This window comes from Trichechus manatus, unplaced genomic scaffold (assembly GCF_000243295.1).
Source record: "Trichechus manatus latirostris isolate Lorelei unplaced genomic scaffold, TriManLat1.0 scaffold00021, whole genome shotgun sequence".
Classification (NCBI taxonomy): Eukaryota; Metazoa; Chordata; class Mammalia; order Sirenia; family Trichechidae; genus Trichechus; species Trichechus manatus.
The window spans coordinates 1,359,748-1,385,396 of record NW_004443957.1 but is presented as its reverse complement, the minus strand read 5'-3'; the positions used below and the strand labels follow the sequence as shown (position 1 = coordinate 1,385,396).

The 25,649-nt window shown below is 36.6% G+C and overlaps 1 protein-coding gene across 1 annotated transcript in view; it reads left to right on the top strand.

Annotated features, from left to right (window-relative positions):
- The window catches only part of RYR2 (ryanodine receptor 2), a 529,910-nt gene that overhangs the window by 81,540 nt on the left and 422,721 nt on the right, over window positions 1-25,649 (top strand). The window contains exons 5-9 of the mRNA XM_023728152.1: window positions 1,520-1,534; window positions 10,196-10,270; window positions 13,351-13,429; window positions 14,627-14,739; window positions 24,838-24,937. Coding sequence (XP_023583920.1) covers window positions 1,520-1,534; window positions 10,196-10,270; window positions 13,351-13,429; window positions 14,627-14,739; window positions 24,838-24,937 — 382 coding nt within the window. The remainder of the gene's footprint in view (window positions 1-1,519; window positions 1,535-10,195; window positions 10,271-13,350; window positions 13,430-14,626; window positions 14,740-24,837; window positions 24,938-25,649) is intronic.

Genomic DNA, 25,649 nt, shown 5'->3' with positions numbered 1-25,649 from the left:
TACTCTTCCAACTTAAATTTAAGCTACTTTCTTCAGTACTTATCTTTATATATAACTTCCTTTTTCTTCCTTCCTCTTATCATGTCATCAACATTTAAAGGTTTATGTTGTTGTCCTGCTTGATGCTTTTCATCTTATCTAAGCAGTGTTTAAATTAAGATTATTATATACATCCTTTTTGTATTAGTATATTTTGCTTTCTTCTTTGCCCTTGAATGATCTTGTTTGGATAGCTCATAATGTTACAGCTTTTGAATATCTAGCACTTAAGCCAAATTGACCAATAAATTAATTGTACAAAAAAAGTTAATGTCAACAATGCCACAAGTAATCTTCTGTGTTCTTAATTTTCTTTTGAAAATAATGGGAGTTGGAATTGACTGATGGCAACGGATTTGGGTTTTATTACGTATACTATTCTTTTTTCTCCTAAAGATGGGTATTCTCACCTTTACTAATTTTCAGTATTCATTCCATTTTACCGTATATACAGCTTACTTTCCTCTGTGTCTTTGTTTCCTCTGCAGTCATACACAAGTTAGAAATTCTGAAAAGAAGACTTTAGTAACTCTACTGACCACTCTTTTTCTATCCATTATAATATTAAAGTAGATCAATCTAAATAAAAAGAACAATTCCCAAAGTGTAAACTCTATTAAAAAAAATCTCATGAAGAAAATATCTATTAAAAACCATGTTCTGTGACAAAATGTCAGGATTTTTTAATTAAGGCTTAAAAATGATTTTTATTAGAAAACGTTCCCTTGCTATGTTCTTTAAAATTAATGTGGATATACATATTGTTTCTTTGTAGGACTTAGATATATTATGAACAACTAAATTTAGCCCTAAGTTTGGAAATATAACATCATTTTTCCTTCTTAATATATATGGGATTTTGTAGATGAAAAAAGAGCCAGTGTAATATAAGTCATAAAGAGACTGTGCCATTTTAAGAGAAAAAGAAAATTTTTTTGTGATTTTTCTTCAAAATTCACATCTCACAATATGTAGTATCTGAGGAATTGCTTACTGTTATTTTGCATGTAATATGAGCAGCTCAATGCAGCATATTAGTGTATAATCTACCTACTTCTAATCCACTATTTTTACTTATTACCACTGCATTTCTTATGCAAAAGCTGAAATGAAGGGTTTTTTAAAGCACTTATAGAGCATATTTTTAAGATTATTTTTAAACAATAAATTAAAAACGTTTTTTCAGTGCTTAATATGTCGTACATTGAATCACACCTTAGAGTGGCATGTTTTCACAGAAAAAGGAAGACCGACCTAAAAATGTTTTAACAGCGTTTTGCTTGTTGCAGCTTTTCTCTAGCATGTAGTTGATATTAAGCTTGGTTGTGAAAACACAGTGAATTGTGGTTTTTCTTAATGTTTATTGTTCACATAGTTCCATTGAGCACAATGGAGCTTTTGTAAGTAAGAGATATTTTAAAATAAGTCTTTGAAATTATATGTATTTAATGCTTTTTCTCTTTTCCTTATGCCCCTACAGAAATTCATGATGAAGGTAAGACATTGGATCATCTGCTGTTTATGTAACACGTGTGCACTTTAAGTGTGGTTGTAATTATTTGCTTTGTCTTTAAGATCATGGCAGTTTTCTTCATATTTTAAAGTTAAAAAATGAAATCAAACTTTGGAAAATTTAAGGTCAAATAAATGAATCACCTGTTTAGATTGAACACTTGACAAACATTTGATCTCTTTGGGTCATATTTTAACATATTAATTATTATTTAGCCAACATTAGGAACATCTCCCATAAAATAGATTTTTTTATAGCTCCCCATTTAGGATTTTCACTCCGAAGTTTATATTGACTGCTTTGTCTTTAAGCACTCTTATATGAATGAATACAATAGGAGATTCATACCCTGAGAAATTAGAGGAGGTGCCAAGAAACTACTTTCTTATTACTTACTTCAGCAGACATAAATTCAACCGTTTTCATTTCTCAGTGGAAAAGCTTTCAAAGGACACAAAAGAGAGGAGAGAGTACCACACCTGGTTGTGTCAATGAAGAAAATACGTAGTGAAGGAGAGGAAGAGCAGAATGCAGTTACTTCAGGTCATACAACAGAAAAAATTTTTCTTTTCTATATAGACCTACCACATTTCTCATATAATGTTCACGAGATTTAATTTTTTATTCTAAAATCTGAGAAACAATATATACAGAAATTTATTTGTATTCAGTTAATAAAGGCTTGATATATAATTTAGAATTTCAAAAGAAAGTTCTTTCGAAAGATATAACCTCTGAAAAGTTTTTTAAATCAAAATTTCAGATCTAGGTTTAAAAAGTTTCATTAAAGAAAGGAAGCAGAGTACTCAGGTCTGTCTATTGAGTTAGGGTAGCAAAGTCTATTGTTCATATTTTGCAAAACTGAGCCAGGTGCATTGTGGAGCACCAAAAACTGGACCTAGTCACAAATGGTAAAAATTTGATAGTTTGGATGGGATGGCAGAGCAGAGCACCTTTTTGAAGCGATCTTTCAACAAAGGACACAAAACATCTTCCAAAATGTCAAATAACTCCAGCCATCATTTTTCAGTAGGAAATATTATTATTACATTGAGAAGATAGGACATTATTAATCACTAAATTAGACATATCCTGAAATGAGGGCTCTGGTTGGCAAAACGTTATAAGCAGCAGCAAGATATGACTATTTTCTCTCCTTGCAAAGATTAACAACTAATGAAGTTAGGTTAGGACAAATCCAGTTTTTCTTGCTAAATCTGCACTGACTATACTCATTTTATTACTTCCCCTGATTCCTGTCCCCCATCGTATGTCGTATGCCCTTGAAGGATGAAGAGAATGGTTTCCTGAAACACATGTTTCAAGCTCTTTCATGAGACCAGGTTCATATTTTAAAAAATAATGAAAACAGAAAGATTATGTAAAATCAGTTAAAACCAGGTGGCGTGCCTCAAATAATTTAATTAGGCTCTGATTTCTTGTAACTGTGAGGCCAGAAGGCCAATGGTTTATTTTCATACCTGGTTTGGATGATCTGGAAAGGTTAGAATTTGATTAAGGGGAAGGCATATGCATGAAATTATAGTAATTTAAGCCACTTAAAAGGAAAATGATGCTGAATTTCAGGCAGCTTTCACCTTTCAATCATGATTTATTTTGGGATTCCGACTTGGAAATACAGTGTTTAACCTCCCAGAACCAGACAGATACTTTCTTGTTGAGGGAACCCATTTCTCTTCGTTGGGCTGAACAGTGATTAAACCAGTTGCTGCAGAGTCAGTTCCATCTTTTGGTGACCCCATGTGTGTCGGAGTAGAACTGTGCTCCATAGAGTTTTTAATGGCTGATTTTTCAGAAGTAGATCACCAGCCCTTTCTTTCGTGGTGCCTCTGTGTGGACTGGAACTTCCAGCCTTTCAGTTAGCAGCCGAGCACATTAACCGTTTGCTCCCTCAGGGACTCCAAACAGTGATTGTTGTTGTTGTTAGGTGCCATTGAGTTGGTTCCAGCTCATAGTGACCCTGTGTACAATAGAAGGAAACGCTGCCTGGTCCTGTGCTATTCTCACAATCATTGTTACGCTTGAGCCCATTGTTGCAGCCACTGTGTCAGTCCATCTCGTTTAGGGTCTTCCTCTTTTTTGTTGACCCTCTACTTTACCAGGCATGATGTCCTTCTTCAGGGACTGATCCCTCCTGATAACATGTCCAAAGTACGTGAGACGAAGTCTCGCCATCCTTGCTTCTAAGGAGCGTTCTGGCTGTACTTCCTCAAACGAATTGATTTGTTCGTTTGAACAGTTATTAGTACTGTCATAAGCCTGATCTGTTCCCTCCAGAAACTTTTGGTCAAGACACCATCACAAGTAATCCATCCAGTGCCAATGGCTGTCTTGACAATGTTCAACCAGCTTTGTCTGGCACATTAATTTTTCAATGAAGCCACGTTTCTCATTTATTATTATAATCGCCCTGTGATCCTGTTGTGTGACTCACTGCTCAAAGATGGCGGGACTGCTTGAGTGTTTCCTGCTGCCAGGGACGCACAGGAAAGACTGAAGTGCGGGGCTGAGCAACCAGTGTGCCGCTGTTGTTCATTATGTGCTTCTCCCGTTCTCAGTAAGTCATTCTCAGGAAAGCCTACAGATATATTCCTCTTTTTCTCCTCGAAGCAACTAATTTGTCTATTTTCCACATATTACGATTAGTATTTGAAGGTCAACTTAAAAGTGTCTCTACTTAAACATCTGAACACCATAAAAGTTCTCTAACATAATTTCTTTCTGTTGTTTAGCGTTTTTAATTTTGGGGATGTAGTTCAGTATGGTTTAAAACAATATGCTTACTTTTCAGATTCCATTGTTTTATTTCTAAAAGGCATGTTATCTTATAGCAGGCAGGAGATATATAGAAAAGCTCTCCCACTGAGTCTGATTTATTAAAAAGAATTCTCTTGCATAATACCAAAAACCAAACCAAACCCGTTGCCGTCAAGTCTATTCTGACTCACGGCGACCCTGGGAAATGGCCTACATTTGATTACCATAGGATTTTTGTACTGAAAAGATGATTAGAAAAACAAAGCCTGAAAATATTTAGATTTTATATAGTTAGCAAATTAAATTCGTTTACTAAGCAGTAATACAAGAGACATATTAGTTAGGAAGTAAATATATATTGCAAAGGTGTATTTAAAAAACAGCGCTAGTAAATATCATGTGTGTTACCTCCTTAGTTTATGCTAGTCATTACTATTCTGCTGTCATGTCTGATGGCTTTCTGTCCCTGCTACATGACAAGCGATGGTAAACCCGTTGCTGTTGAATCAATTCCCACTCATAGCAACCCTATAGGACAGAGTAGAACTGCCCCATAGTGTTCCCAAGGAGAAAGTGGTGGATTTGAACTGCCAACCATTGTGCCACCAGGGCTCCAAGCTATAAAAGTAATACCTTAAATGTAGCTAGAATGACTCAACTGGTCTCTTTCGCCACAGAGAAGAATAACAAATAAATTATGCTTTCTGACAGCATAATATTCTAAATAAATGTTGATGTAGAAGGATCTACAAAGTGCATTCCCTAACTGGATATTTTTTGGCAAGATTCTGGAAAGCTAGAGGCATAGGACTACCTAAGAATACTAAGTTGATACCAAAGTAATTTGTAAATAGAATGTACTCCGGGCTATTTTTATCCACTTATATTTCACGAGTTTGTTTACACAACTGTTTCACATTAACCCTGTTGGTCATCTGAGCAGTAATGAAACCAAACCTACCCACAGAATGGAAAAAAAAAAAAAAAACTTTTTAAACTGATATTTTTGAAAAGTGAAATTTTACCTTTCATTAAATTCACTCTTGGCTCTCCTATGCCAGAAATATTTAACAGTTTTGTGAGGAGTTCAGAGATGTTCTTTTTTTTCTCATAAGAGAGAAACAGTTCCTTGATGTAGACCACTGTTATCTGTAATAACTAGTTGCCGTTGAGTCAACTCCAACTCTTGGTGATCTCATGTGTGTCAGACTTTCACTGTGCTCTATAGAGTTTTCAATGGCTGATTTCTCAAAAGTAGATTGCCAGGCCTTTCTTCCAAGGAACCTTTGGGTGGACTTGAACCTCCAGCCTTTCAGTTAGCAGCTAAATGCATTGACCATTTGCATGACCCAGGGACTCCTGGTCATCTGTTGGACACTACAGTAGTCTGGAAGACTATTCTTCCAGCTCTAGTTCTGCTGAGGTCCATGAAGAAGAATGGAGACAGCTCACCAACTACACCATAGACTCAGCCAGTTGGAGGAGGGCAGCAATACATAGACAGGCTGCATTTCTAGGGTCAGGTAGGGCCTACGTCACATTGGGGAATTTACGGCAGGGACATATAAGTCCAGATAATACTTTTACTAAAAGGACGTGATCATCCTTCCTATAGTTGGAGGTGTTCAGAAATACACTAAGGTGTAGTTTTTAAACCTCCTTTTCCTTTGCTACTAGTATGCAGATATTTTGAAGGAAATTACATGGGACTCAGTAAATATTTCTTGAATGAATGAATAATTACAGTTTTCAGAGAAAAACCCTGTTTGCAAGGCAGAGAAACACACACCGGGAGCTTTTGCATAGTATCCTCAGCACTTGGTGCTCTGTGGCTCACACAGTGGACTACCAATAAATATTTTCCCGATGAATAGGAGAAAGTGTTTCTTTTATCTAATATTCTTTACTGGAGACTTAGCAAGACTATTTAAGGTATAGATGGCATTAATGTGAATTGAAAGTTTATTTGTGTTATATAAAATTTAGTTTCCTGATTTTCTTTAATTTGTACAATTGAAAGCACTTACTTTGTGGGTGTTCTAGATCCCTAGGAGCAATTACTTTGTACACTGAAAACACACTAAGGTCATTTTTCCTACGTGTTATCTTGAAAGACAGGCCACGCTCGGACTTGCCCCGTTGGCTTGATGGACTCCCATTTAGTTGGTCCTGGCTGGATCCTTGGATCTTAACGTGGTTGTTTCAGTGTGCTTATAGTTTTAGGTTTGGGGGCTTTAGAGGAAAAATGGACCTCTTGTTCCAGAGTACTGAATTACTACTCTTGGTGATGTATCAGCAAGCTGTGATAGCCCTTTTTTATTGAAATTGCTCTTGGGCAATCCTATAGTCCACCTAAGATGGATGTTGTGGAATCTAAAGGAATAACCCTGGAAGTGGCTAGCTGGTATGACTATCCTGATAAAGTCCTGATAGTTTCCTCCATCAGAGGGAGTCCATAAAGATTTGTTGAACTAAATTAAAGTAAACATCAGGTCAAGTTTAAAAAGAAAATTGACACAGAAAAGAATCAAGATATTTCTTTGCATACATCTCACACACACAAGTCTTCTGATAAATGTTTGTTGAATGAACAAGTTATCCACCCAGCCCAGGAGTGGAAATTACACATTTTATTTTTTCTGAATCAGAACCAATTAGAGTAGTTATCATTTAATATTACAGGTTAGAGGAAAAGTACTACAGACCATGCAACAGAAATTGTATTCACTTAGTATTCACTATGACTTGATCTTTGAAGTAAGAAAATTGATTTAGTATGACTTATTTGCAGACTTTTACAAGAGTCCTATTAAAACTCAATCTGTGGCATGAATTAACATTTAAATAGTGAGAAAATCTATAGCGTAAAATCTATAATTGCCTAATCACTTAAAATCTATAACTGGAAGAAAATTAAGACACTAAAATATCTCCTCTTAGCTTAGCCAATCTGAACATTATATATGTGTGTGTATATGTATATATGTAAATATATACGCACATATATTTAAATATAAACATAGGGAGCTAGAGAGAGAGACAGATACACACATACACCCTGGGTGGCATAAATGGTTAAGCACTTGACTACTAAACAAAAGATTGGCGGTTCAAACCCACTCAGAGGTGCCTCAGAAGAAAGTCCTGGCAATCTGCTTCCGAAAGGTCACAGCCTTGAAAACCCTGTGGAGCACAGTTCTACTGTGTAACACATGGGGTCGCCATGAGTTGGAATTGACTTGATGGCAACTGGTTTGGTTTTGGTTTGGTATGTGTGTATGTATACAAATATACCTATATGTACTATATGTATAGGTGTGTGTGTGTATGTGTGTGTGATGTATAGGCAAAGCTATAAGAGTAAAAGGAGCACGTAGCTCCTTTAGGTTAAATCTAAGGCATTGTCCTTTATTTAAAAAAAAAATCTGTTTTGAGTGGTGTGACTGTCAAGTATTATTAAAGTTCACCTGGATTTTATAGCTGTGGAACTTAAATCTGGTATGATAAGATGAGCTTCCATCAAAATAATCCAGACCAAACAAGGAAAATAAAATTTGTCTTGCCCACGATAAATCAATCTTATTATAGAAAATACAAGTACACCCTAGAGAGGGCCTCATTCTGTGAAGGAATATAATTTTGTAAAGTAAGTTTTCCCCTTTTCTTTCAGTATGTGAAAAAGTAATTTTTCTTTTTCGTAATAGTTTTTAATATCTCTTGTAAGAATGGTTCTGAGGTCTCTGAAGCATAACAAATAAAGTAATTTAAGAAATATTATATGGAATAATAGGGAGAAGATATGCTTTTAGTAAAGAAAGTTTAATAATACTGAAAATTAAAGCACTTTCTCCTGCACTTATTAAAGTATAGGTCGATATTATCATTCTCATCCTTAAAATCCTTAGACTTCCTTTTCCTAAGAGAGAAGTGTAAACTCCTTCGTGTAAAATTCTGTACTTCCCATGATCTTACCCTAATCTAATTTTATAGTTCCTGTTATCTTTCTCTGGGCAACCCAACACCACCATCCCACAGTCCCCTCCTCTTTCTTAAACACCTTGCGATTCCATGTCATGATGCTTTGACTCTTCTCAGTCAGCCGGAAACGGATCCCCCTCATCCATTCATTTGTTGTTCAACAAGTGTTTATTGAGTTGCTTACTATGGAGTGGTACTGTGCTAAGACGCCGGCGTCAGACGATAATCAGGACAGGGTCACTGTCCTTGAGAAGCTTACAGTCTGGTCAAGGAGAGAAAGGCAGTTGTAACGTCGAGTAAAGTGTCGGTGTAAACCTCGAGCTGAGGAGCACAGAGGGAGCAGCTACCTTTCAGGGAGCCAGAAGAAGCTTCATGGAGGAGGTAGCCCTTAACCTGAGTTTTAAAACGTAAATAATTTGTAAGGCCGAAAAGACTAAAGATGGAGGGAAGGTTATAATTCAAGACAGGGCAGCATGAAAGCAGCAAGCATATTCAAAGAAGTGAAAGTGTTTGGAACATAGAGTCATGGTGGATGAGGCTAGAAAGGTTTGAGACTAAATGGCCCTTATGCTGATACTACTCTACATGTGGTCTCTAAACTAGTATCAGCATCACCTGGGAGATTTTTGAAATGAGAATTCTCTGACCTACTGTATCAGATTATCAAGGCCCAGGAATCTATGTTGTTTCTCCAGGTGAGTCTTAGGCAGGCTAACATTTGGGAAGCACTTCTCTATTTCATATAAGAGTGTGGACTCAATTCTATAAGCAGTTGGATGTATTTTGAAGCCAGGAGGTGATACGATCAATTTTGTGTTTTTGGAATACTCATTCATTGAACAAATATGTATTTAGTGCTTGCTACGTGCTAGGCATTTTGGTAGGCATCTGGGATGTAACGGTGACCAAGGTATCCATGGTTTCTGTCAATGGAGTCCGCAGTATCATGGGGAAGACAGACAATAAAGTAAACTACAAATAAATAATTACAAATGATGATAAGTGTTATGAAGGACACATCAGGGTTTGTGATAAAAAATAGGGTATAGAAGGGGATTTTCAACCTCATTTTGAGGTCAGAAGATGCCTTTCTGGAGAGTGACATCGAAGTTGAGACGTGGAAAATGATAAGGCAGTTAAGAAGAGTCTTTGCAGCTGGAGAAATAATTATGTGTGAGACACATCTTGGAACTGAAAGAAGTAGCTAGAGCGAAGTAAGGGGGAAGGACATGAAGTGTGGATGGAATGGAAGGTAGGAGTCTTATCAGGCAGGACCTCACAGGCTCTTGTAAGGGGTGGGATTATATTCTAAGTGTCATGGAAGCTTGCTGGTGATGTGGAAGAAAGCTAGGAGGCAAGAAGACTAGCTACGAAGCTATTGCTTTTACCCAGGTGAGACAGACTAAGCATTTGAGCTAAGGAGAAAAGAAAATAGGAAAAAAGCACGAGAAATATTTACCAGTTGAATCGGCAGGGTAGGGTGTCTGAATGAATGATGTTGTTGTTGCTGCAGAGTAAAACTGCCCCCATAGGGTTTCCAAAGAGTGGCTGGTGGATTTGAATTGCCAGCCTTTTGGTTAGCAGCCAAGCCCTTAACCACTGTGCCACCAGGGCTCCAAATGGCAAGAGAGAAATCAGGTAGTGACTCCCCTGTTTACTGAAATCAAGTTCAGTCTTCAAGAACTAGATCGAATGCTAATCCTAAAGTAGTTTCTTTGATAGCTTTATCCCAGTTTAAGTCTTTCCACAGCACTTTGCTTGTCTGCAATAGCTCTTAACTTTATCCTTTCCTACTGAACAAAGTTCCTGGAGAGCAAGGGAGCAGTTATTCACTTAAATTTACACTTTATGTTTTTCTCTTCTCTCCCTTTTCTCCCCTCTGTGCAGACGGCTCAAGGAGGTAGCCATCGAACCCTCCTCTACGGACATGCCATATTGCTGCGTCATTCCTATAGCGGCATGGTGAGTAAACATGCTGATCACTGGTGATGCTTATTCAGGAAATGCTGGCAATAGCATTTCAGTGATGGCGTTAATAAGCTTGGGTGTATGTGTTCTTTAATCCCTTTGTAGCCTGTTTTGTTTTCTTTGTAAGATGAGTGTGAACTTAGATGACTTTTAAGGACTTTCCATTCTGTGATTCCTAAGTTTAATATCTTCCTTTTGATAGACTAGTTTTAAGAGAGATAGGAGAGTTGAATTAAAAAAACACTTTTTAAATTTTGTTTTAGCCATTTCATTAGAGAGCTAATGCATCCTTACTGAAACATAAGATTAAAAATAAAATAAAATCTACCTGTGAGCTCCCCTGTCATTTCTAGCAACTAACTTTTTTTTTTTTTTTCTTAACTAGATGTTTTCTTTTTTAGAATCAGTTCCTTCTTTCACCTAATTATCTACCAGGCTCCTCACAAGAACAATTTTCTCCTTCTCTACTTTCTACAGATTTATAAAAGTTTTATTCAATTCTTTTAAATGCTTTTTTTTAAATTATAAAAGCCATAGATATTCATTCTATTAAGTTTAGAAATAAAAGAACACAAATCTTTATGATCACACTGATGAGAGAAAACCTATTTGGAATTTTACAAATGTTTTAAATTTTTTCTGTCTTCTTAATTTTTTTTTAACATAATTGAGATCTTTTTACAAAACCAAAATTATATTCTGATTTTTTTTTACATATTATCATAGCATAAGCATTTGTTCCATGATATTTAAATTTTCCATCAATATAATTTTAGTGGCTACATGATATTCAAATGTCCAGAGGTATAATTTTTCATTCTTTATTGTTCTATTAAACTTTTAAAGATAATTCCTATATTATATAACATGTTTCAAAGCAGGAGACTAAGCATAGTATAAATACTAGTATTCAACAAAATCCCAAAAAAATAGTTGTGGATCTCAATCGTGAATATTGATGTGAAAATCTGATTTAAAGGGCTCTTTAATGGAATTCAGCAGTATAGGAAAAGTTTAGGTGTGATTTAATGATGGCTTAATATCATTTCCATTAATGTGCTACATCATATAAGTCAAATAAGAAAAATTGTGATCATTTTAACAGGTGCTGAAAAGGGTCTTTAATAAAACTCATCACCCATTCCTAATAAAGACTCTTACACTAATCATTGGTGATTATTTCCTCAATCATAAAGAATATCAAAGTCAAATTAATAGCTAACATCATAATTAACTGTGATACATTGATCCCATTCTTGATACAATTAATTAAAATAAACAAAAACAAGAATTCATTCTATCACCGTTGCTGTCTACATTGTTCTGGAAGTCTCCGCCAATATGCTAACCCATGAAATAAATAAAGTAAAATACTTTCATAAGGGCTGGATATGAGACAAATATATAAAACTAGCTTTTTTGTATATAACAATCACTCACTAAACCATCATAGAAAGAATTTCTATTTCAATAACAAAGCACATAAACCACATGAAATCACTTGAGCAATAAAATGTGAAGGAGTAACTGTTTTAAGAAAACTACTCTCTATACATAGCAGAGGGGTTAAGATCTTTGAATTGGTTGTTAGATCTGGGTTCAGTTTCACGTCGCCACTTGCTGAATAGCCTTGGATACCTCATTGCACCTCTCTAAGCATGTAGTTGCATTCGGACATTTGTCCATTCATTCAATAAATAGTATTGAGCATCTGCTGTGTATACTTAGCACCACTGTTCTAGGTGTTCGTTCCAGTTTGAGTGAGACCAAGTCCTTACCCTGTGGAATTTACATTAACATTTAGTGGAATAATGAGAATCTACCTCAGAGTTATTGTGAATATGACACTGCTTACTACTGTAATATTATTGAGAAATATAACAAAAGGCTTCAATAAGTCGGGATCACCTTATGTTTTTTGCCTGTGAAGTCTGAGTATTTATTATAAAGCTGGCACTTTTTCTCAAATAAAGGCAGATGTTTAATAGAGTTTAAATCTAAAATCTGCAACCGTCAGGGACCCTCGTGGGCTGCCTGTCAGATTCACACTCCTCACTGGCTAAAGACATACCTGGGGACCATCTAAGTCCCTTCCCCATAACTGAGCAAGCCAGTGCTTTGCAGTCAAGAGACAGGGTTCTCCAGGTCAGTTTTATTTCATATTCCCATTGAAGTGTCTTCCACTGAAGTTGCAAACATATCTGTCCTCAGATCTGCCGTCCCCTGCCTTCTCACGCTTACGCACACCTACGTAGCTGGATGAGCCCTGCTCCACAGTCGGAATTATCTAGCCTTTGTCTTAGTTGTTCAGTGTTGCAGGGAGTCTGGACTTTTTCAATCCCCAATATTGTCTCTGAGGACTCTGAGTAGGGCTCCCATTCCGTGGTGTACTTTGACCTCATACCTCGTTCATTTTTGTGTCCCCATTCTTATAACCCTTAACAAGGTTTTTGAGGTTGGGGTGAGGGTAGAGGACTTGGCCTGAAAATGATTCTAAACTTTATGTCGAAGAATGTAGTTAGGAAAATCTAAGGGGAAAAGAAAACAAGGAGAGGATGGTGTTGTGAGAGTGTGGTTTCTGTTAGAGCGTACGTATACGCGCACACGACAAATCTCACTGTAGGGTGACGTGCCACACACCAAAGTCAGTTCTGGTTGGATTTCCAGCCATTAAATTTTTTTGGATGAAAGCAAAACTAGGAGATACAAGTGAATAGTTTTCCAATTTTTGTTTGGGAGGAAGATTTCTGTCACATCAGGTTGTGAGTTTACTTATGATCATGAATATCACATGAAGTTAGAGATGTGCAAACACATCCCAGCCACACTTCTTTTACTGACAGAGCACAGTGCTTTAGTCTTTGATGAGAGGAAAAAGACCACATCTCCTTTAGAACGTCGCTCCTGATGAATGCTGTGTAAGTGCTGTTCTGCCTTACAGACACTTAGAAATCTAGGCCTTGGCTTTGAAGGAAAAGACTGATACAGCAGAGATAGATGAATACTAAATTATGTGCAGAACAAGACAGTATGACTATAAACTTTTAATGACAACTGCTTACTCTGTTTTTTAGTATCTATGCTGTCTATCCACCTCCCGGTCTTCAACTGATAAACTGGCCTTTGATGTTGGCTTGCAAGAAGACACAACAGGTGAGCCCCTGTGGAGGTATTGGCGCTGTATTCAGAGACGGCCCTGCAAGAATTGGTTGCAACAAGTCATGAGACGTGATAGGAGATACTTTAGATGAACATTCTTCAGATGGAGTCAGGAAAAAAATGAATGACTTTCTAAGGAAGGTTTCTTGCAGAAGGAGAAAGTGTATATTGTCTCTGTTGGTCATTCCCATGTAATTAGTTGGATGTTAAAACTAGCCTTTAACCATATTCTTTTTACAGGTTTGGATAGAAAATCAGTATGTACTAATGATACGCTGAGTGTTATCCATACTCATTTGCACTGATTAATTTGGAAAGTATTACTGCTTAACTCTTTTGTTATTCTTCATCTGCAAATATTTTTAAATCCAAAAATGTAACATATTCAATGTCAACATTCAAATGAAACAGTTGAAAATGAAAATCTCCTTCATCTCTCTGCCTGCATGGCATTTTGCCACTTAACTGCCCACACAGACATGTATTTACATATTTTTTAAGCAAAAATGTATATATTAACACATTTATCCTTTCAGAGGATGTAAATAGGAGAAAATGGTCCTTACTTATGTTCTTACTGTCAATGCTCTGAAGACTTTGAATTTTACTTTTTTTTCATTTTACATAAGGGACTGCTTAGTTAAAAGTTTAGATGACAGCATGTTGTATATCTTTTTTGAATCAGCATCCCAAAAAGTACTGAGAGTTTTTTTTATCATTATAATGAAATTGTAGCATTACAAAACCTCAAGTTCTTGTGAAAATCAAGTCGCAAAAATACTAGATGTTATTACAGAAAGCAACGTGAACAATGTGATTGTATAAAGAATGTAATCAGATTGGTATTGACTAGTGAATTTGGTCTTATGTTAGCATAAATATCCTGTTTTAAGCAGTGCTTAGTGGGTGGGGAAAGATACCAAAGTTCTCAAAATGTCACAAGTAGTTTCTATGAGAAGAATCTTTGCATTTCATCATGCCTTATCCTAAGCTAATTTGGCTTAATTTTTTTTGATTTTCATGGTCTAAGAGATTAATTGCATTTCTGAAGTTCGTGTGCATGGAAGAGTGTGGTCTTAAGGAAACTGATTTTGAAGCCTTGTTTCATTTCCCCCTTTTATTCTGGAGTCACTGACAAAGAAAATAGATTAGAGATACTTCTCTGTGTTTTATTTTTCAATCATTCTGCAGGTGAGGCTTGTTGGTGGACGATACACCCTGCCTCTAAGCAGCGATCAGAAGGAGAGAAAGTCCGAGTGGGAGATGACCTTATCTTAGTTAGTGTGTCCTCTGAAAGGTACTTGGTAAGTACGAAAATTAGGATTTGTGCTTTGTGATATGTTAAATGGCAGGTCAATGAAATTGTCTCTTTACAGTTTAGATTGCAAATTGTCTAGGATCTCTATTTGAAGGATTATAAATAACTCCCTAGGTAGGAGAATAATGTGACATGTGTGGAAGTGTTGCTTACCAGGTTCATTTCGGCAGGCTGTCCTCGTGACCTTCATGTGCATTTTTGTGACATTGATAGTGCCTGCGCTTAGATTATTTTATTAATCATATGTAAATGCAGTCGAATCAAGAATTCAAAATTCCATTGTTTTTATTTTGTGCCCAATGAAAAGGAAATATTATGAAGCTGTGATTACCGATTCTGATATTTATGAAAGCAAATTATTATGTGAGAAATACTTGCATGTTAAGAATGGAGAAATCAACAAAATAGAGTTTGCTCTGGTCGTCGACATTGCATATTTCAAAGGGTAGGGCTTGGGGATGGAGAACGAAATAAAGAAGCTTATGTTTAATTATTGAATCTTTGTTTGTTTTGGTGGCACATATCTATTTAATTTTATTTATTCAGTAAATTGTATTATTGCAGAAGACTAATCATATACAAAAGTTTGCAGAATATTGAAATCAGTGAAGTAAGAAGGGTGTCAGTGCAAAATATATTTTGATAAACCGTTGAAAAAAGTAAATAAATATAAAGTGGGAGCATTATAAACTTTACATCACTATCCCCATTTAAAAAAAAAAATCCCACACATCATAGTGGATGATGAGTGAAACAAAAGTCAGAAATAGAGCATTGTGGCACACACTGGATTATAAAAATTGTATTACTGTTGCCATACATCAAAATATTATTTATAACTGATTAATTTAGAATTAGAAAAGTGATTAGTACCCCTTTTCTCTAGAAACATGGAAATAGAGTGGAATTGGAAGGTGTTTTAAGTCAGTTTTTGTGTACCAACACATTTAGTTCCCATTTGGAAACATTTCTAGGAAGAGTGGGTTTGTTCACTTTGTTTGGGTGAAGAAGTAATGATGAAGACAGCGAAATGGTGAACACTGCTCACTTGACTGAGGGGAGCTATTAAATTAGTTGAAATGTCTAACGTTGCATAGCAGTGGGAGGCCTGGTGAGCCTCTCTACTCTTGTTTATCAACTAATGTAGGTGGGAACAGGCACTGGGCACATTTTTAGGACACATGTGTATGACTGTATGTGTCAGCTTGTCCAATAAGCATTTATTAAGCCCTTGCTGGGTCTGTGCTGAGTATGTTAAGGTGATATATTTTGATCAGGAGATGTGTATTCTGAGTTGTAATTGTGCTTGGAAACCAAGAGCAGTAGAAATTATTCATGCACATTTTTCAATATATTAATTCTACACATATTTATTTTGATTTTGGCATAAGTATGCATTTCTTTTGTTGTACAACTTGTGTGTTTCACGATACAGTGGAGTTTATTTGATAGGATGACATCATTGTGTGCTGGAGGCGTGTAAAACTAGAACCTCACAGAGGCTCTGGCCTCTAACATCAATTCTGCCACTAGCTACCTGAGCAAGTCACATAATTCGCTGAACTCTGGCTTTCTCATTTACAAAATGGGGATGATGCTAATGATAATACTTAACTCCCAGGTTATTGTGAGGAAGCAATGAGATAATCTGAATATACTTTGAAGTAAAAAACACTATACAAATAATAGGAGTCCCTGGGTGGTACAAACAGTTAAGTGCTGGACTACTAATTGAAAGGTTGGTGGTTAAAAAATACCCAGAGACACCTCAGAAGAAAGGCCTGGCTATCTACTTCCAAAATTCAGCCATTGAAAACCCTACGGAGCGCAGTTCTACTCCGATACACATGGAGTTGCCTTGAGTCAAAATCAATTCAATGGCAACTAGTTTTTTTTACTACAAACAATAGCAATAATAATAATACATCAGGTTCTCTTTTTATTACCTTTGGAAAGAAATAAATTTTATGATTAATAAAAATTCATTAATAATTTTAAAACTATATTTTAGCCAATTTATTAAAGATCCTTTTCCTGGAAACCTTTTAAATAGAGCTACAAAACAGTGGCCAATGAGACCATTTAAATTTCCCCCTCATTTGGTAATGAAGTTGGTGCTTTTGTTGTTTCTCTATGGACCTAGCATATAGTAGAAACTACAGGAAATACCAGGGTTTGTTACACATTATTTCTGCCCTCAAAGAATTGGTTTGGAAAACAAGCCGAAAATACATAGAACTATGAGAAAATTATAAGACAGTAAATAGGTCTGTTACAGTATAGGTTAGAGATGTGGAAGGGAGTAACTATAGGTATGTTGTTGTGTGCCATCGAGTCGATTCTGACTTATATTGACGCAATGTGACAGAGTAGAATTGTAAGGTTTCTTAGGCTGTAATCTTTATAGGAGCAGATCGCCAGGTCTTTTCTTCCCCTGAGCAACAGGTGGGTTTGAACTGCTGACCTTTTGGTTAGCAGCCAAGCGCTTAACCATTGAGCCAGAGGGCTCTCTTACCTATAGGTATTAAAAAAAAAAAAAAAAAGTTACCATCAAGTTGATTCGGATTCATAGTGACCCTATAGGACAGAGTAGAACTGCCCCATAGGGTTTCCAAGGCTGTAATCTTTACAGGAGCAGACTGCCACATCTTTCTCCTGTGGAGCCTGCTGGTGGGTTCGAGCTGCCAACCTTTTGGTTAGTGGCCAAGTGCTTTAACCACTACACCACCTAGGCTCCTTACCTGTAGCTATCCTGTTGTCATGGAGTTGATTCTGACTCATAGCAACCCTATAGGACAGAGTAGAACTGTCCCACAGGGTTTCCAATGCTGTGATCTTTACAGAAGTAGACTGCCACATCTTCCTTGTGGAGCCTGCTGGTGGGTTCAAACCGCCACCTTTCAGTCAGCAGCCAAATGCTTAGCCACTGCGTCACCAGGGCTGCTTTATAAATTGAAAACAAAAAAACAAAAAAAATTGCCATCAAGTCAATTGCGACTCATAGCTATAGGACAGAGTAGAGCTGCCCCATGGGGTTACCAAGGAGTGGCTGGTGGTTTCAGTCTGCCAACCTTTTGGTTAGCAGCCGAGCTCTTAACCACTTCACCACCAGGGCTCCTAATTTATAGATATTAAACCAAAACCTGTTGCTGTCAAGTCAGTTACGACTCATAGTGACCCTATAGGACAGAGTAGAACTGCCCTGTAGGATATCCAAGGAGTGGTTGGTGGATTCTTGTTTAGCAGCCAAGCTCTTAACCACTGGGTCACCAGAGCTCCTGCAATTTATAGGTATAGGGCTGGTTAAGTTTTGCCTATTTCCACTGTGGTTAATTAGTAGTAAGTAGATAGGATGCGGTGTTGATGGATTCAAAGGCCTGTATAGTGGATTTAGTGAGAAGGGTCTACAGAATCGTGAAAGGGCAAGAACTGAAGTAGTGAAAGGACTTGGGAATAGACCGAAGCTGTTGGAATAATCCATAATTAATAATTAATCCCTGAATAACTAAGAATGAGCTGTTTTTGTATTTGCTTATTAGTACAGCTGTTCTCTGAGTGAGATCAACAGATAAGAGTGTGACGCTAATAAGGCTAGATTTGCTATTTGTATGGAGCTATTTTATTCTGTTTCATAGACATAGGTAGCGGTTTGCACCCCATAGTTCAGTGGTTAAAAGTTTAGGCTCTATGATGCCCAGGCCACCATTTCCTAGGTCTGAACCTGGGCTAACCACATAACCTCTGCAAACCCTCAGTGTCTTTATCTGCAGTCTGGGGATAATAAAGAACTGAACTCACAGGGTTGTGGTGAGAACTGAATGCATTAATCCAAGCAAGTCTCTAATTCTGTGAATAGCTGATAAAAGTTAACATTCTTTACCTGTGAGATATGTGCCAATTAAGGATGATTAAAGAAGCTGCAGATCTTTAACCTGAAGAAGAGAAAGCTCTGTTTTTAAATAAAGGTCTGTTATGCGAAAGCAAGGTTCGTGTTTTGAGAAGAAGCTGATCTGGTTTAAAATAAATAACTTAAGAAATTTGACTTAAAAAGTTAACTTTCTAATTACTAAAAAAAATCCTGAGCATTTCCAGTCATTGATTTTGCAGTGTTTTAGTCAGTGATTCCTATAGACCTTTGATCTGTGTTTTCCTTCACTAATAATGATGATTAAGGTAAGGTTAAACAATCTAGTCGTGTGTTTGGTACACTAATAAAGCTAACAACTATTGGAATGGTAAATTAATTAAAACTGGTTTAAACGATTGGTTTTCACCTTATCCTTTGTGGAGGTGCCTCATGGATGGAAGAGAGAGGGTGCTGTGGTCTTCACCAAAGCATCTTTGTCCCCAGGCTCCCTGTTGGGTAGCTCCACTCTTGTCTGCTTCATATACTGGACGTCTGTGCACGTTTTCCTGGGAATAAAGCATCTCTTCTCTAACAATATTCAAAACTACTCATCTAAATAATGCCTTTTCTCATCTTTCTGTTTTATATTCTAATATGAAAGAATATTTTCATCCTCTTTTTCAGGAATATCTAAATGGAAAGACATTCCTTTTCCTCTCTTAGAACTAATTTTTTTTCTTTTAAAGAAAGCTTTATCAAAGCTACTTAAGTATAAGGGAAATACACGATTTATAATAGAGAAAACATGGTCAAGTATGTAGATTTACTTACTGTAAATCTGTTTCAAACTAAATAAAAAAGATAAAACATACAAAACAATTTTTATGTGTGTTAAAAAGATGTAAAACCACCTCACTATGCACAAAAGTTTTCAATCCATGAATTAGATTGTTTCCATTAGAACCACTGATTGAGTAATTTTTATTGATCGCTTCACTGTTTCTCTATATTGATCGAATATTCAGAAACAGATGGGATATTTAAGATCCGTGAAAACATTGCTAAACTAACAACTGATTGAAAATAAGTTAGGAAGAGCAGAACCCTCCAGTCTAAACAATGTGGGAAAATGCTTTAAAAAAAACAAAACAAAAGCTATTCTAGGGTTTAAACAAATTTACCATACCTCTCTCCTACCCACCTCTGAATTTCTTACAAGAAATAAAGAGATGCTTTAATTACATCGTAAGTTGCTGAATTGCCTCAAGTTGCATACAAATATCGATAAGTTAAAAGACAGTAATCATAAATATTTTTAAACAGTTTTATCTATCAACTAATTAATTTTGTATTAATTTATCTTGAACCTTTATTCTTTCTGTAGCTCGGTGATGGGATCATAGAATATTACATTTGAAAAGAGCATCCTCAATTTTGTTTTCAGAATTACAGTCTGAAGCCCAGAGGGGTGATAGGACTTGTTTGCTGGTGTTTCCTGTCCCTGAATGATAATTTATCTAGAATGTTGGGTCACCAGGGCCCAGGCATCTGACACTTACTAAGAGCTAAGTAAATGAGTGAATGAATGCATCAGATAACATTGAATTCAGAGATTAACAATTTTTGTGCCATGGACTTTTTCGGCATTCTGATAAAATTCGTCATAACGGTATTTTAAAATGCATAAAATAAGTACATAGGATTACAAAAGGAGCCAAAAATATTGAAAATACAGTTCTGTAGACTCCAGGTTAAGAACTGGCAGGGAACTTGTAGTGTCCCTTCTATTTCTGAGATTTTGTGCTTCTGTCATATAATGTCTGGTTACTCAAAACACGATTCTTAGACCGGCAGCATTGGTTGTCCCACCCTACTCCTCCTGTGTCAGAATCTACATTTTAAAACTAGATCCCCAGATGATTTGTGTGCATATTAGAGTTTGAGAATCATTACCACAAGGATCAAGGTGAGAAATGCATATTAGAGTTTGAGAATCACTGCCACAAGGATCAAGGTGAGAAATGCATGTTAGATTTTGAGAATCATTATCGTGAAGATCAAGGTTAGAAATGTGAGGACATCGCTCTTGCCCAAGGCGCCCGCCCCCTCCGCTGCTACTGATGGTCTGATGCCACCATATTGTTGTGTAAATTCTATTCTTTTTAGATTTTTCAGCCTAAGGCAGACTGTCAACTTCTGACATTTATTTTTGCTTGAAGAACAAATTACCTTAGTTTCAGTAATTGAAAATATGTTTGCATTCTGAATATTTAATACACAGGTATGACTTGAAGGGTGTCTTAAGTAGACTTCCCTTTGACGTTTAAGCAGCAGAATTAAATAGGAGCATCCAAAGTGGTTATGACCAGGGAATACTTAATTTAGAATAGTGGACATTAAATGAATAGATAATTTGATATGACTGTAATATGATGTTAAGGATGTTTGGTGAGCTTTGTCCAACAGACTGAATTTTTCATAATTTTATGATTTTGTCACATTTATGTATTTTCTATTATTTATCTTTAGGGTTATATGTGATTTTAACATTGCATTGTAAAGCCCACTCCCATTCTTTTGTTACTGAGGTGGATCCTCATTGCCCAAAGGTTAAGGTCCTTGATCTGGCACCAGCCTTTGTCTGCAGGCCTGTTTCTTACTTGGCTTCTAACTTTATCCTGTGAGCTCCAAAGACTAAACTCTCTGCTCTTCTGTCTGTTCTCATATCTCTCTTCCTTTGGTTACACTCTTTTCCTTGTCATGCTGTTGCCCTTATCAGAGCCTTTAGAGAGCTAAGGAGGCCAGGCCATTTCCACTTACAATACGCTCTTGGTGTATTAAAAATGAAAATTCCCCAACTGGTTTACAAAGTTTCATATGTTTGAGATATTTACACCTAATATATACACAGACCCAAATCTAATGCATGTACAAACGTATGTGAGGAGAGTGTCTCCAAATATATGAATGCAAGATCTAGGCCAAAGGATCCTCCTGGCTCCCTTCAGCCCCTCATCCCAAGTGAAACCCCATCTCTACCTGTGGAGATACCGCTTGTGCTTCAAGGAGCAGTGCAAGGAACACTTGTCTAATTAATGCTGGTGGAAGTGTTTCCTTCTCAATTCCTGTAGCACCTTGATAACGATTCTTATAACATTTTATATATACCGTCTCATAGCATTTTGCAAATATATTTTGCCTTCTCTTCTAACATATAAGTCCCCTTGGGGTACAGAACATGTTCTATTAATATTTAGCACAATGTTTTATACATTGTACATTCAGTGAACCTTTGATAAGTTAACAAATGATGATAATTTATGTCATATTTATCATATGTGTATATATATCATATTTATCATAATATGGCATGATATGCACTTATTTGAAAAATTTAAAAAAGCAGTGGTATTTTAATTGTTTTCCAGAAAAATCTATATTGTTGACAGTTTTTTTTTCCTGTTGTTTTTAGCTCAGGTCATTTAAATAGGAACATTTATGGAATAACTTGAACTTTTTTTTATGTTTATGCAACTTTATTTTTAAAGGTTTGGCTGACTTTTGCAGATCCACGTTTATTGAATACCACTGTTAGATGCTAGAGATACAGTTTTGAACCTGTCAGGCAGCTTACTAGAGCAAGAAGGGAAAGTAAGATAAATAAATAAACCAAATATTTACATTGTACAATAATTGCTATGAAGGAAAATGTATGTTACTTTTTCTGTGGAAGCAGATTGGGTGTGATTTATTTGTAAAGAATAGAAGAATTTTGCATATTGGGGAGGCAAATTTAGTCAATAAAGGAACCTAGGCTGAGATTATGCTGAAGAGTGACAAGGCTGAGGTGGAGAAGAGATTGTGAAAAAGCAGACAGTGGTTGAGATAAGGAGAGGGGTAAGAGTGAATTCTTGCTAAATTTGATGCGTTAGCTGGTAAACTTTTAAACCCATTGATTGGAAAAGTTACTAATAAAATAAATGTGAACACATCACAATGTCCAGAATTTCTTTAGTTTTGTTTTTCAAGAGAAAGAGAATGAAATACTTGGGCCTGCGGGTGACTTGAGAATAGTATATTTCAGTAAAAGAGACCTTGAGGGTGTGGAAAGCCTGTGGAGGACAAATAGGATGACTACTTCATGCTGTGACTGATCGGCATCCAACTAGGATGGCCTGAGTCCTGGGAAAGTTATGGTGTGAATGAAGTCTTGAAAACCCTAGGCTGTCATCAGTGTTGGAAAAGCATTGCAGAACCATGACAGGGATAGTGGCGATGTTAACTGAGAAGACTCCAAGAAAACAGGTGGCTGTTCTACGTATGTTTAAGATTCTAGAGCCAGCCTAAGAGTGATTAATCAAGTGGGTAGGTATTTGGTTGTGCTCATAGATTTTCTTTAGTTAACATTTGATAACTCATGTATTTTGACACTGATATAAATATGATATTATTTTAATAAAGTTATATTTTTAAGAAGGAAAATTTAAATTTCTAATACTTGAATTGTGGAGGAAATTTATTAGTCTGGTTTTAAGATACCTACTAGGAAATATCGCCATCTAATGGCTACTGTATAAGCTGGATTCAGAAGAGAAGATGGAAGGAGAGAGATCTTTGCTGTTGTCATACGAATCTTGGCTGAAAGCAGAGAATACCAGAAAGATATTTACCTGTGTTTTATCGACTATGCAAAGGCATTCAACTGTATGGATCATAACAAATTTTGGATAACATTGCGAAGAATTCCAAAACACTTAATTGTGCTCATACGGAACTTGTACAGGAATCAAGAGACAATTGTTCAAACAGAACAGGGGGTTGCTCTGTGGCTTAAAAGTGGAAAAGGTGCGTGGAAGGGTTGTATTCTTTCACCTTACTTATTCAAGCTATATGCTGAACGAATAATCTGAGAAGCTGGGCTATATGAAGAACTGGGCATCAGGACTAGAGGAACACTCATTAACAACCTGAAATATGCAGATGACAAAATCTTGCCTGCTGAAAGTGAAGAGGACTTGAAGCATTTACTGATGAAGGTAAAAGACTACAGCCTTAAGTATGGATTGCATCTGAACCTAAAGAAAATGAAAATCCTTACAACTGGATCAATAAACGACATCATGGATAAATGCTGAAGAAATTGAAGTCAGTGATTTCATTCTTCTTGGATCAACAATCCATGCCCATGGAAGCAGCAGTCAAGAAATCAAATGATGTATTGCATTGGGAAAATCTGCTGCAAAAGACCTATTTCAAGTGTTAGAAAGCAAGAATGTCACTTGCAGGACCAAGGTGTGCCTGACTCAAGCCATGGCCTTCTCACGCCTCATATGCATGCTAAAGCTAAATAATAGAAAAGGAAGACCAAAGAAGAATTAATGCATTTGTATTGTGGTGTTGGTGAAGAATATTGACTATACCATGGACTACCAGAAAAATGAACAAATCTATCTGAGAGGAAATGTAGCCAAAATTGCTACTTAAAAGCAAGAATGGTGAGACTTTGTCTCACTTACTTTGGACATGTCATCAGGAGAGACCACGTGCGGGAGAAGGACATCATACTTGGTAAAACAGGGCTTCAGTGGAAAAGAGGGAGACCCTCAGTGAGATGGATTGACACAGTGGCTGCAACAATGGGCTCAAACATAGCAACGATTGTGAGGATGGCACAGGACCAGGCAATGCTTCATTCTGTGATACATCTTTTCCTATGAGTCATAGCTGACTCGATGGTATCTAACAATGGCTATTGTATCAATTTGCAGATAGAAGTTCCTAAAGGACCACATAAAATTAAGACAGTGGTCCAGTAGATTTCATCTACTTCATTGTCAAGAAACTGTCCTAGTGTGACATGTAGAAAACTTAATTATAATTTTAATTACAAGTGCCCACCTTCTGTCCTGTAAGTCTTAAAACATAGTCTACTTTTATAAATAAATTTATTTTTGTTTATTCATTAGTGTGTTTGGATTTTTGAAGTCTCGCTTCCCCCAATCATCATTTTCTGATTCCTGGTTTAACTTAGTAACTCTTGAAATGAAGCTGGAAAATACTTAAACTCAACTGTTATTATTTTTCCTACTAGTGTCTTAATTTTTGAATGACAGCATTGAAACAGATGTTCTTTATGGACATTTCCAACTCTGTGATGTTAAGTTTGAGCAGCCAGAGCACTTCTGTATTAAGGCTTCTCAGAGACTGAAGTGACGCCTCCTTTTACCTCTCACATAGCACTTGTCCTATGGCAATGGCAGCTTGCACGTGGACGCCGCCTTCCAGCAGACCCTCTGGAGCGTGGCCCCAATCAGCTCAGGAAGTGAAGCCGCCCAAGGTAAAGCTTCCACTCGAATCAGCACACCCTTCCTTTATGAAAAGTTGACAGTCATTTTTGGAACTGTGGTAATGAGCTGATGGTTAATTACGGCTTGTCTGCGTCAAAATATTCTGAAATGCAGATAGATGACATTTAAAAATCTCATTTAAATTGCTCTCTAAAAGTGACGTTTGTATTAAGATTTATCTTTCCTTATTTTTATGCTATGCTCATCTTTAGGTTATTTATGTGTGTTTTGGGTTCACTTTCTAGGTGTTGTTTTCTACAAATTTTTGGCCTCAGGGTATTTGCTCAGTCAGACTAATGTCAAGAATTCTCATCTTCTGGGGTTGGTGCCTTGTGCGTACATCACAGCAATGTTTGTACAGCAGGGTTTTCAGGGCAAATATTTGCATTTGTTCTGAGTATTCTAACTTAAATCAGTCGCCATTGAGTTGATTTCAACTCATGGTGACCTGATGCATGTCAGAATAGAACTGCGCTCCATTGGGTTTTCAGTGGATGATTTTTCAGAAGTAGATCTCCAGACCTTTCTTCCAAGGTGCCTCTGGGTGAACTCAAACCTCCAACCTTTTCGTTTGCAGCCAGCATATTAACCATCCAGGGACACCTTATTCTATAAAATCCTCCATTAAAAATATAAAAATTCATAGGCTCAGGGTTGAACTTACCTAGTCTAACTTAGGTGGATTCAAATCTGAGCCCATGC